The sequence below is a fragment of the Petaurus breviceps genome, unplaced genomic scaffold (assembly GCF_028583685.1).
Source record: "Petaurus breviceps papuanus isolate PSGF00001 unplaced genomic scaffold, PetGlider_PUasm1.0 173, whole genome shotgun sequence".
Classification (NCBI taxonomy): domain Eukaryota; kingdom Metazoa; phylum Chordata; class Mammalia; order Diprotodontia; family Petauridae; genus Petaurus; species Petaurus breviceps.
This window is the reverse complement of record NW_027185759.1, coordinates 1,728,643-1,742,655: the sequence shown is the minus strand read 5'-3', so window position 1 is coordinate 1,742,655 and position 14,013 is coordinate 1,728,643. Positions and strand designations below refer to the sequence as shown.

The 14,013-nt window shown below is 46.1% G+C and overlaps 1 protein-coding gene across 1 annotated transcript in view; it reads right to left on the bottom strand.

Moving 5' to 3' along the window:
- The window catches only part of ACAP2 (ArfGAP with coiled-coil, ankyrin repeat and PH domains 2), a 141,796-nt gene that overhangs the window by 44,314 nt on the left and 83,469 nt on the right, over positions 1-14,013 (bottom strand). The window contains exon 10 of the mRNA XM_069083274.1: positions 3,879-3,991. Coding sequence (XP_068939375.1) covers positions 3,879-3,991 — 113 coding nt within the window. The remainder of the gene's footprint in view (positions 1-3,878; positions 3,992-14,013) is intronic.

Genomic DNA, 14,013 nt, shown 5'->3' with positions numbered 1-14,013 from the left:
TCCAAAAAGTACCTTCCTCTCTGATCCATTCCCCCTCTGCCCCAGAAAGTCAGTAAGAACCCCAGCCCTTCTCACCTCCCTTTGTACAGAGCATGGATGTTTTCTTTCTCCATGATTTCTCCAGGGGTGATATCACACACAGGAGCACACCTAGAAGCTGTGAGTTCCACACTGCCAGGAGTCCTCTCCGACCAAAGCCTGGTCAGCAGGATCCCACTGATGACTAAATGGAAAGGACCTGGCCCCATGAGAAGTGCCGCTAACAATGATGGCGGGAGAACACCGTGGCTACACAGCCTGCTTTCTTTGTAGCTCATCATCCACCTTTGATAAAGAAGTCTTGGACAGAGGAACCTTGGCCAATATTTACAATAGAAAAGCAGCTCGTATGTTCATTCGGGCGCTCCTGCCTAAACCAATCTAATGTGTACTTTTACCCTGAGGCTCAGAAAAGTAAAGCAACACAACAAAGTGTCAGAGGAGGGATTCAAGCCTGGCAATTGTGACTCTCCACTGGGCTGCACTGCCCCTTACCTCACAGAGGTGGATAGAGCACGGCACAGTGTGCAGCCCTTGGAGTTAAGATACAGTGCCCGACACTTACAAAGTGTGTAAATCCCAACTCCTCTCTAAGCCTTGGCTCCCCCTCTACTGCCTTCTGCACAGTTACACCATGTCTACCCTACACTCTGCTGCGGCCACAAGAGCTGCTCTCACTGAGCATGTCACACATGACTTCAGCCTGGGCTTTGCTGAATTCTGACGGCTGAATCCCTCTGGGGATCTGAATCACTCTGGGCATCTGGAGCCCAGGCACCACCTCCAACATGCACTCTCCAGTTCAGAGGATAAACACTGGGAGCGTGGGAAGGAAGCCGAGCCAGTCAAAGGGCAAGTCGCACACAGCAAATTCAGAGCGCATTGCCAAACCAAAAAGCACAAAAACAACAGCTGATTCAGTGCCAGAAGCACTGACCAACAGCTCAAAGTCAGCATGGAGAGAGTGTCATCACAGCACAGGAAGGAGAACGCTGATACTGTCAGCCCCAAAGACCCCTCGGAGGCTCCTGCTGCTCTCCAAGTCGGTAAAAGTTTCCACTAGTTTTCTGCCAATTTCTTGCTCTCTTCCCCCAAATCTCTTCTCATTTTAAAGTGAGATTTATGGAAATTTCCTTTCATCTAGAGAAAATAGTGACGTCCTTGTTTCTGGATCCTGTCATCATTACTCCCTTTATTTTAGCCATTTTGATGAAAAGAGCTGGTCTCTCCAAGCTACGATATCTGTCAAAACCACAGGATGGGCCTGATGAACATCACCGCACATTTTAAAGTGTATCAGGAAAGAGGGATGAAGTGGAAATGTACTTTTTTTAAGATTTCTCTTGAAAGTAGAAATTCATAGCTATTGTTTCAGATTACAAGACGACACAGTTATAACTGCATCCCCCAAACAAGTGGTCCACCTATTAAAATAGCAGTCATGCCTTTAGGAAGGGAAGGAGGGCAGGCAGGTAGACAAGGGGCTGAGCCCTCTGCAACAAGGATCTCAGGAACCTCACGAGCCCCTGGGGGGATGATGCCCCCTAGTGGCAGGCCCATGAATTCATCAGTGTGGGACTTGGATCAATGGAGATCATCATCCTCTGCCCAGACAGGATGGGGCAGAGGTCACACTGGAACCTGGACCTTCCTCACGCTAAAGCTGGCTCTCTCTGCACCACACAGCACTGCTCTGGACTGACTGAAGAGCCAAAAATTCTCTTCTCTAAATAGTTTGGTCTTATTTACTCTTTATATCAGTTCACGAAAATAGTAAAATGACAACCTAAAGGAAAATGATGTTGTCTTCCCCAAAGGGAAAGCACTCCGCTGGGTCATGGACTTTGCCTCCTTTCTCACTGCAGTAGGTTGGGGAATTTCCTTTGACTCCCCCTGTTTAGAAGAATAGAGCTAGAGACAAACACCTCCAGGGCTCCAGTTGGCAGGTCTGCCATCTTGGGAAGTCCCAATGATATAACTGTAGACCGCTACTAGGAGCCTTGCCATGCAGCAGAATGGGCGGGTGGGGCGCACACTCACCATCATGTCTTTAGACAACGTTCCTTCCTGGCTCTCTCCAGAGCTTAAGAGGGTCAGTGAAAGGGCAGCTGCGGCCAATTCCAGGCCTTCATTCTCTGCCCTGTACAGGGCAACAAGCCAGGGGAGTCGCCCTCTTCCCAAGTGCCCAGCCAAGCTTTTCTGAGCAAACTCCTGAACCCCACTAAAAGAACCAAGTCAGTGACTGGCACAGACCCCCCTGTGTCCAGTGTCTGAGGGCTTTCACACTCTAGAGAAATGGTCAGCAGTCACTACAATCAGAGAAGGGCATGGATCCCATACAGCACATGAACCCTCCAGGAAGCCACAATCGGGTTCTTCAAAGGGCAAGTGTCTGCAATGTATCATCAACACTGGTGAACTGGAAAGAGGTCTTTCTTCATATCCCTTGCACTTAGCACAGGGTCTACAGTGTGCATAAGAGCTTAAGAAATGTTTACAGACCCGAACAAAATCAGTAACAAAAAAGATGGCTACACCTAACATGTCAAATTCTACTTATTACACATGCCCCCCAAAATAAACAAAATTTTACATTTCTCTACCATTTGGCTTGTCATTAAACTAAACTGGGGCGGCTAGGTGCCACAGTGAATAGAGAACCAGCCCTGCAATCAGGAGGACCTGAAATCAAATCCGGCCTCAGACACTTAACACTTACTAGCCGTGTGATCTTAGGCAAGTCACTTAATCCCAACTGCCCTGCCTTCTCCCCACCAAAAAAAAAAAAAAAAAACCCAACCCTCCCCCCCAAACCCATTAAACTAAATTAAAAACTAAAAATCTTTCAGATGACACTAAAAACAACCACACCTATTCTACTCAATAAGGACACTAAAATGCAGACTAAACAGGATCCAGCTCCCTAGGATGCTCAATTAACATCTTTTGTTTGCATTCTTCTTTTGAGAGAAAAATGGATCAGGTTCAAATGAGCTCCAGTTAGGGACTGGAACAAAACTCTAAGTCCCCTGGTAAGTAGATCCTACAGTTAGTAAGCTCCAAGTATGCAAGGGCCCTAGCCTACTATCACTGATTCCTAGGTGACAGCCCTGCTGCATGCTCCCTAAATGATATAAAAGCACAGAGGGGCACTATCACTTTCTTTTTAAAATTTTTTAACCTTTTTCTTTTGAGGGGGGAAGGCAGAGCAATTGGCGTTAAGTGACTTGCCCAAGGTCACACAGCTAGTGTGTCAAGAGTGAGGCTGGATTTGAACTTAGGTTCTCCTGATTCCAGGGCTGGTGCTCTATGCACTGTGCCACCCAGCCGCCCCCAGGCACTGCCAATTTCATAGGATCATGGAATCTGAGTTGGCAAAAGGGTCCCCATTGCTTGAAGCCCTCCCCAGAGCCAGAAGGCAACCCCCTTCCCAGGCAGCCATGGCCAAACCGAACCAAGTTGTTGGCAGCTTCCTCTCATGGAGTGGTAAACACTAACCAAGACTTAACACAATGTGTAAGAGACTTATTCCCTGGATCCTGCAGATCCAATGTGGTGGCCATATTGTGCAGAAAAGACTTAAAAATCTGGTCACCTGTGAGAACCGGTAAACTTTCTGATACCACTGACATTAAAAATCTGGCTTTCTTAATTTTTAGAATTTAAAAATTATAATAACTTCCCCACTCTTTTCCTTAAAATGCAACTTGTGCGATTAAGAATAAATGCATAAAAATTAGCTAATCATGTTACATCATCAAAGGAGAAGCCAGCAGATGGAGACTATGAGCCTGTCTGTATGGGGGCATATGCAGATCAGAGCATTTAAAAAGTATTACCTGTTCCACGTCTTGAAGGCATTACTGGCTCGTTTGAACAGATAGCCTTCCATGACAATGCCATTGGCTGCGTCCACATTGTATTCTAGCTTGGTATCATCACTGGAGAAATCCTAGGCCAAACAACAGACAGATCTCTTTAGCTGGAGTTCCATTCAAGGCTGGGACACCTGTGGGTAGGTGGTACTCTGGGCTCTAGGTCGTTATCATACCCGTGGCACTTGAGGCCTCTGCTCAGGATGATTGGGATTCCAAATCAGAGAATTTCAGAGCCCAGAGCCACAGCTGGACAGTTCCAGAATTAACGGGAGTGTCATCCTCACTACTCTTTAGAGCCATTTAGAACTTGTGACTGCATAAAAAGCATCAGGCATATTTTAAAAAATCTAATGGGCCTCTGGGGTCACCCTGTGGTTGACGTCTTCTTTGTCTGAGGGTGAAGGCCATGGGGATGCAGGGGTGGACATGGTGGGAGGGCCCTGACAGGAAGAGGGATTAGGCAGAAGCAGCAGTAAGCCAGAGAAGCCTCTTTAATGAGACATCCCATAGACCATCAGCTGGTGGTCTTTAAGTAGAGGTTGGATCACCACTTCTCAGGGTCTCTGAAGGCCTCCCAGAGGGCACGGATACAGCTTCCCTGGAAACTCGGGATCTTTCCAAGGGCAAGTCAAGTCCTCAATGGTCCAGCCCGAGGAAGGCAGACTTTGAAGCTGCTCCAGGACTTGACTGCTGAGAAGGGAAGAAACTGTTCGTTCCACACCTGACTCATGTTTGGACAGCGATCTCTCTCCCTTCTTTGGGGAAACCCTGGTGGAGCTAAAAGCAACGTGACTCTGAAGCCAAAGGAGAGTGAGAGTTCCCTCCAGACTTGGACAATGGCAGGTGAAGGTCAGGCGCTGCCATAGGTGGGCAGCTCCTGCAACCTCTGGGAGGTGGCCACGCGGCTCGGCAGACAGAACATGGGGCTTGGGAGCCACCAAGAGCGATGTTCAGGTTCAGCCTCCCTGGGCCAGCTCACTATGACCCTGGGCAAGTCACTGCACCTTGGTTTGCTTCAGTCTCCTCATCTATAAAATGGGGATAATAACAGGATCTATCAGGCTCAAAAGTAAAAAATAAAATGCTACAAAAATGCCAGTTCCCATTCTTCCTGGGGCCTAACTAGCCTCCAGCCCCAAAGGTTGACAAGTCCTTATCTGGTACTCCCAGGAGCAAACTTAGAGCTAGAAAGACCTTCCACTCACTTGTGAACATGCAGATGGGAGTGGATGCAAAACCCCCAGATCCTGAGAGTGAAAAGAGCACTGAGGACACGCGCATGAGTGGTGACATGCTCACCCACACACGGGATGACAAAACCATGCAGGCGCACACCGGCATTGTCTCTGCCGTGGGGTATTTACTTTGTTACACGTTCCCCAATTACACTTCCATCTGGCTGCACTTGGGAGCAGCCTGAGGGGCACGTGTTTGATACTTCCAAAGGAGTCCAAGCCCCTCACTTCACAGGTGAGGAAGCTGCAGCCAAGGAAGCATTAATCACCTGTCCAAAGTCACAGCTGGCATCAGAAGGAGACTCTGAAGCCAGGTTGTCCGACTCCAGGGCTGGGGCTCTCTCCACATCTCAAGATGCCTCCCAAGATGATCTGTTGTCTTGAAAGCCACCACTTTTTTTTTCTATATATACTGTGCTGTTAGAAGGGTTCAGCTGGAGGTCCCAGATTTGAACTCCTGAGAATCAGACTCAAGAAATTTGAAAGAGGAAACCTACCCAGCCTATCCCACCCTTAGCAGCCATCGCTGTTTGCTGGCACCACAAGGCCTCCATGGGGTGAACTTAATGGCCCAAGGCCACAAAGATTCCTGTTCTGTGGCTGCCCTATGATAAGAAAGTCATGTGAAAGCCCTGAGACCACAAATTCAGCCAAGCCCTACAATGACAAAAATCCTGCTCAGGCTTGCAGGGCCTCAAAGCTTCAGACCTTCCTTCAGATATCTGCCAGCCCCCAGTCCCAAGCAGCAGAGTCCACATGGGAACAGACGTAGGACAATTTGGAGTTGGCTGAATGCCAGCAGCCAGTCTCGAGTCACAGGCTGAAGGTCTTGCCTTGAGGGACACAGGGGACCACCCCCGTCCTGCTCTGGGAACCGTGCAGGGCAGAGCTTGAAGAGAATCACAGATGGCAGACAGCTAGTTTCCAAGTGGTTCAGAGCAGGTAATGACAGTGTGCACTCTGAAGCTCTAACATGGTGGACCAGTGATGCATGAGTCTGTGGTCCTAGCCCTTGGGCACTATTTCCAGCCCTGGGGCCATGGGGACCCGTCTGGCCTTCTCTCACAGGGGGAGTCTTGCCCATATTCTTTTCAAGGCTGAAAGCCTTGTTCTGGGCCTCATAACAGTCACAGGCAACTGGCCATCCCCGGATCCATTTGTTATTCCTTGTTTTTGTCCCCATGACACACTTCCTGTATGGTTCGCCTTCAGGCAGAACCTTCACAAAGGCCCACTCCAGTGTCTCCCGGGGGTCTGAAGTGATGTAGGCTTCGAAGAGGCCAGGCCAGCAAAGCTAGAGCTGGGACAGATTGTATCAGAGTGGGAAGGCCCCGGCAAGAGGCAAGAGTTTTCTGAGAACCATCCTCACTAATGATGGAGATGTACAGTGTTGGGGGGCTGGCAGATTCATCACTTTGTGATAGGGGAGGTTTCGTGGGCTGTTAAAGTGATCTTCAGTTCCATACAGCCACCTTCCATTTTTGTAGCTTTGGTGGCACAGTAGTGGGGAAGCAAGCAGAGGGTACAAAGAATCTGTTTAACTGTGAACAAACTGACTTTAATTGGCCCTCTAAATGGAAACCCTGTCCAGTAATTATTAAGTGCACGTAGTGCTAGATGAACTCAGTTCTGTCTGACTTGGCACAACCCCACCTTTTCCATGAGGAGAATCAATGACACACAAATTGAGGGTGTCCTCACAGAGGCTCTCTCTAAGAAACAAGGAAGAAGCTGCCTGTGGCTGCAATATTGAATAATGGACTGACTCAGTGATGCTATGAAGCCTCTGCCCTCCAAAAGTGGCCATTCTGCTGGGGAGATAGGGCCGTGAACCCAGTACACATTCATCCCAAACGGAAAGAACTCTCTGGAGCTACGAGAGCATCCCTTTGTCTTTGTACCTCCAGAATATGGCACCACACCTAACAGAAAGCAGGCACCCCAAAGCAAGAGAAGAGAAACAGGCATCTCTGCTCTCTAGAAGCCAGGCTGTGTCTGTCCTCAAGCATCACCTACACACCAGAAGGGCCCCAGGTCACTCTAAAGAGAGGAAGGGCAAATAGGTGCCCCCGTGGGGTGAGCCTGACTTAACAGCCCTCTGCTTCAGCATGGATGCCGTTCCTGGGGGGGTTTCTAAGTCAATATGCAGCCCTGGAGATCCTCCCGGGCAGCTTGGGGATTCTCATTTCTCTTAAGAGTCTGACACTGCTGGCTTCTGCATTGCAAATTTGCTTTATGGCAATTTGGAGTTGTCAAAGACTGCTATTTCTTAAAAACCTTTCAATCTGTGATATGCTCTGGGAACCAGGAGAGAAAATACAATTAATTCTATTTGGCTCACCTGCCCTTTGGTACTCCATCCATGGCTCTCCATTAGCTCCATAATCAATCAGGATTACAACATGCCAAGCAGGTTGTATTCTAATGGAACAGACGGGCTGCCTTAGGAAGAACAGCACCAGCAGCTCCGGGGTACCTGGGGGACTAGGAAAGGCCTCCTGGAGGAGGCTGTGCTTGAGCTGGGTTAAGGTCCAAATGGAAGCATTACAGGCCTCGATCAAAGGAACATTTGTGAGCTGGGGTTTGTTGTCTTCTCATGACCCATAAGAACCGAACCAAGAGAAGAAATGCAAACCGGGGGCGGTAAGCCGCAGAGTGCAGAGAATTCCATTCCTGGATGAGTAAGGAACCACCTGGAAGGGTCAGAATCTAAAAGAAAGGATACCTTCTCTCATCCTTCTAAGCCTGACAGAAAGTATGTCTAGGTGTGTGCACACGTGATTAAGTGCATGTGGGGGGTACAGGGGTGTGTAAGCACATACAGACATATGGAAGAGAAGGCTAGAAGAATGGGGGAGCTCATGCCAGATGATAATCCTCTTCTGTTTGTGGGAAAAGGGAAGCCAGAGCAGGAGTGTGAAGGAGGGTCTGGAAAACCCTCTTGGAAGAACACAGAGAAAAAAGGGGACTGCACTTCCAGTGTGAATGCTGACTGGATTTAAACTTGGGGATTCACTGGTGTAGAAACTCCCAGCATGCACAGCTCCAGATCATCGGGGCTGCCTGGGGCCCAGAGCCCCAGGCAGGAGGAGTCAAGGAACCCTGGTCTTCCTGACTCAGAGCTTTGCTCTGTGTCTTCTCCTATGACAGACACAGAAACCCATTCAGACTGGCCACATAAGACAATGAAATTCTTAGTCTAGACCAGAGGTTCCCAAGCTTATTTGGTTTACTGCCCCCTTAAAAAAAATTTACCCAGTGTCCCCCTGGAAATCTACTTACTTTCATGGTTTTTTTAGATCTGCATCATTTAAAATTTTTTTTAAAATGATACATTTTTGATTTAATAATTTATTGTAAATTTGTGGGGGTTTTCTTGCACTGAAATTTTGAGGATGCAATAGTGTGTCATGTAATTGCATACTATCGTATCATAAATAACTTAGTCATAACACATACATCTCTTTGCCAATGCACACTCACCTGCCAACACTTGCTTATTAAGACCTTGCGGCAGACTTGACCACTGAGCAGTTGGAGCTTGCATTCTGTGTGCTTATTTAGGAAATAATGTGATCACTACAACTTTAACTCTCATACAACAGATAAAACACATATGAACGGTTTTTCAAAATGTTGTTCTGTCCTTTCCTGATGCTTCCATTGCCCCCTTCTTTTGATTTGATGCCCCCAACTGCACACAAGGGCTACCATTGCCCCCCTGGATCATTCCAGTGCCCCCAAGAAATAAAAGAACTGCTTGGACTTTCAGAGGGAGTTTCAGCCAGGAACAGTTAGAGGCCCCGCGTGCTCTAGTCTCTGTCCCTTATTGCCCATGCGACCTTCTGAAAACCTCTCCTCTAGGGCTCAGCTTCTTCATCTGCAGATTCAGAGGCCTGGAAGAGGGCAGGGCTTCTTCTCCACAGTTTAAGGACCTCAAAGGTTCTTCTGTTCTATTACTTTTTTATCCCTATAATCTTCTGTGATCCTGCTGACTCCATAAGACAGCCAGGAGACATGTATCTGTTCTGCCTGCCCTACAAGGACTACTGTGTCTGAAGAGATGGTGAACTTCAGAAGGTCGCAGGCATCCCTCCACCCGGTATTCCCAGACACAAGCACTTCTAATTCTTCAGGTCTCAAGGGTAAAAGGGATCCTGGAAGAAGAAGGCAGGCTTCTTTCATTTCTTTGTCATTGTGCCCAGTTCTTTCCGAGAAGTTCAAAACGACACGGGTTCCCTGGCTCTGGCAATTCCTGCTAGTTGGTCTGCTGCCAGTGCACAGCAGACACAAGTCACACTCGATGTCTGGCGCTGGGGACCCTCTCTCTATCTGCCTCGATCACCCTTCTGTAACCAACCAAATTGACAATCCAAACAATATTCCTAAGCAATGACTCTCGCTTTATGGGGTGTAAACTGTAAAAAGAAACTGTCACATAACCGTTGAGTTGAAGCATCTAAAGCTTCTTAAAGCGTTGAAATTATATGTTTCCATGCAAACTTCCCAAGAGAACCACACTTCTTCTCTTCCTTTTAAAGCATTCTTGGTGGCTGCTGTTTTGATTCCTCCCCCAAAAGGAATTTTAAATATTCCTTCCACACTCTGTTGCCATTTTTGCTGTTTAGTTGTTTTCGGTCATGTCTGACTCCTCATTACCCCACTTGAGGCTTTCTTGGCAAACATACAGGAACAGTTTGCCATTTCCTTCTCCAGGATCCTCATTGCAAATGAGGAAACTGAGGCAAAGAGGATGACGTGATTTAGGGTCATACAGTTGGTAAGCGTCTGAGACAAGATTTAATACAGTGACGTCTTAAACACAAAGTCTTTTAAGAGAGCAGGACATCCTCCTGGATGGGGGTGGGTGGGTTAATTTTTAAAAGTCTTCTGAAAATATCTATGATGAGCCTTTGCAAACCAATGTGTCTTTTAGCTTAGCGCGAATAACCAGGTGGTTTCAAGAATACGTCACAATTTAACGAGTTACGCCAAAGGAGCCCATCAAATCGGAAAGGAACCAAGGCACTGAGTTTAACCAAACCCACATTCCAGAAAAAATGGCCATGAAGTACAAGAGAAATCAGACGGCCGCTGGGGCAGGACATATTCCAGCTGGTTCTTCATCTTTCCTTGCAAAAGTGAGCCCACCGGCTTATTAAGTGCTTTCCATGTGCAAGCACTGGGGATGCAAAGCAGGGCGAGCCAAGCAAGCCAACCCAAGGCAACCTGCAGAATCCGCTGTCCAGGGGCTCTCGCCCCAAACATGCCCAGAGGACTGCTGGGCCAAGCCAAGGCCGGAGCACAGAAGCACCAAAATGTTCCACATTATAAACATGGCAATGGCTTTGATCATGTGCTAAGATCAAAAGTTTATCAGACATGGTTTCATAAGTCAACAAATAAAATTAAATATACAACGTAAAAAAGTAAATCTTTATATAATTACAATGACGCCTAAATTCAAATACATGATATAAAGAATATTTTAAACAAAGCCAATGTAACCAAGATTAGGAAGGAAGCAGAAAATTGGGAAAGAATTTTTACAACCGGTGTCTTTGACAAAGGCCTCATTTCTAAAATATACAGGGAACTGAGTCAAATCTATAATACAAGTCATTCCCCAATTGATAAGTGATCAAAGGATGTGAACAGGCAGTTTTCAGAGGAAGAAATCAAAGATATATATAATCACATAAAAAATGTTCTAAATCACTACTGATTAGAGAAATGCAAATCAAAACAATTCTGAGGTACCACATCTCACCAACCAGATTGGCTAACATGACAAAACAGGAAAATGATAAATGTTGGAGAAGATGTGGGAAAATTGGAACACTAATGCATTGCTGGTGGAGTTGTGAACTGACCCAATCATTCTGGGGAACAATTTGTACCCAAAGGGCTATAAAACTGTGCACACCCTTTGACCCAGCAATACCACTTCCAGTGATGTATCCCAAAGAGATCATACAAATGGAAAAAGGATCCATACATACAAAAATGTTTATAGCAGCTGTTTTTGTGGTGGCAAAGAATTGGAAATTGAGGGGATGCCCTTCTGTTGGGGAATGGCTAAACAATTTGTGGCATATGAATGTAATGGAATACTAGTGTGTTATAAGAAATGAGGAACAGATGGACGTCCTAATAACCTGGAGAGACCGATAAACTGATGCCGAGTGAGGGGAGCAGAACCAGGACATCATTGTATCTGTGATGACTAACTTTGATAGCCTGGGCTCCTCCCAGCAACGCAAGGCTACAAGACCACTCCAAAGGAGTCATGATGGAGAGGAATATCCACATCCAGAGAAAGGATGACAGAGTCTGAATGCAGACTGAAGCGAGCCATTGCGCTCTCTCTTTTTTGTTTGGTTTTGTTCTTTCTCGTTGTTTGTTCCATTGGTTATAATCCTTCTTTACGTTTTGACTGATGTTTAACGTGGAGGCATTTGTACAGCCTATATCAGATTGCATGCCACCATGGCGGGGAGGGGGAGAAAATTTGGAACTCAAAAGCTTGTGGAACTGAATGTTGTAAAGTAAGAGCAAATAAATAAATAAATAATTTTAAAGAAAGAATATTTTAAAACAGTGAAAAGTATAATAAAACTTAAGTGCCTATAAATCATAAATCGGTATAACTATTAGAAACTTTTTCCTCTATAAGATAGTTTTTAATAATAATTTCTTGGTTAACCAGAATTTTTTTTACCTGTAATGCAGCCTTATGTTAGCATTTAAGAGAGAAGAATAAAATATGTCATGATTAACGTAAACATAACTCTGAAAGGAAATTAATTTAAAAAGAAGATTTTAAATTGAAAAGTCAGAATTAGAATTACACTTAGCAGTTCTATAAATTGGGCTGGAGCTCTGATGATACTCAGTCCTACAGACTAGCCCAATGAAGACAGAGTGATGGAACCTCTGTGGCCAGTGGTCCAGTGCAGCCCATGACTGGAGAGGACTCACTTCCAATACAGGGCCCACAATGGTCAGCCAGAGGCATTCTGGCCATTTCCTTCTTTTAGCTATGGATCCCTTCTTAACGAGTCATCTCTGGTCTGCCCTTTCTGATCCCAGGAGGATTCTCCTTGGCAGAGAAAACAAAAGCCAAATAAAAGCCAGCAGCTCGGCCTCTCCACCCACCCTGAGCACTGGGACCATATCGTTTGCAATCTTCCTGCTTTCCCCAGTATCACTTTAAAATCTTTTTTTTTTCTCTTTCATTTTCCCATTTCAGGGCCTTACTCTAAAAACACATTCACATTTCATTCAGCTCTACGAGCAAAGGTCTTATTAGCACAGCTGTTCAATGGAGCAGCAGCTGTTTTCAGAGACATTGGTCAGAACCTGGTGTACGTCACAGAATACTTTCAGGTTTGAAATATTCTATATAAAGCTCAAAGATTCTTCAGGGGAATCTGGGGACCAGTCCTTCTCTCCCATAGTTAAAGGGGATGGGTCAAGGACATTTATGAAGCAAAACCATGCCTATATTGAACCTATTTTCACACTTCAGAAGTGACTGATTATATGTACTTGACATCCAAATTTAACTTGATATTTGAAAATGAAAGTGGATTCCTTCTGACTGTCCTACAGGTCTTGGGTCTACAGAACGTTACTGAGGAGGGACTTAATTTTTCAATGATCTTGTGTGACAAAGGCCAACAATATGGACAACACTCTCTTCCTCAGTGATCACCCCTTCTTTCTTTGTTTTCCTATGGCAAATCACTTCTCCAGATTCAATTTCTTACTAAGTCAGAACAAATGGAGACCCTGAAACCTCTGCAAGAGAGTGTTCTCGACTGTCCTGGCTGGGCACTTTGAGTTTCCTATGACACTGTTACATTGCACCAATTTTCAAATTTCCAGATGAAAAAGCGGCTTTTATTACTGTACCTTTAGGACTAACCATTGGCTCCTACTTTTATTATCCTCAGGTGTAAGCAGCTGAAAACATTAACAGCAAAAGGACAAGGACCCAGACTTCTCATTCAGAAGAACACACTTTTAGCCGCTGCTTCCCTATTCTAGAGTAAAGGTAACAGGGCCCGGGGCTGGGGGTTTCCCCAAAAGGCCCTCCTTCCAAGTTAGTGTAAAGGGGTGTAAGGGTTATGGGATTTAAAGATCTCCCATGCCCCATGGACGTGCTGACATAGCAGAGCAAGAGAAAGTGAAAAGCCGAGCTAACGGTCCTGCGGTTGGCAGTTGGCGGCAGTTGCCTTTTTTTTTTTTTTTTGAGTTAGGACTCCGGCTGAGGACTGCCAGAGGCCGGAGCTGCTGGGAGCGCTCTTCCAGGACGCGGGGTGGTTGCTGTGAGGGGAGAGGAGGACCTTTGCCTGAGGTAGCCTGTTCTGTTTTAAAGGCTTGAAAATGTGGGTGCTTTCTACTTTATCTACCTGTGCCAATGTCATAACTACTCTGATGGCTTTCACTTTCTGGTTTTGGGACTCAGTCTTTTGGTATCTTAATAAATTTTCTAGTTTATTTCCCCAAATGGTAAACCTGACGTATTTTGTGATGGATAATTATATCAGCATATTTGTAATCTCTATAGGCATTGTGAATATGGCATTGCTGATACATTTGGCGACGAGGATGGGATCACAAAATGTCAGGCCTCTATTTGGAAGCAGTGGGGCTTTAGAGGGAGAAATGGCTATTCCAGGATGGGAGGATTTGCCTTATTCCTCTCTAGCCAGAGAATGGGCTAAAAGCACAGGGCCCTGTGAAAACTGAGAACCAAGGCTAAAAGAGGGAGAACCTGGAGATTTGGAAAGATGTTTGAAAGCAATACCCATAGAACCAGGCAAAGAACTGGCAGGAGTGTGCAGGAGAGGCTG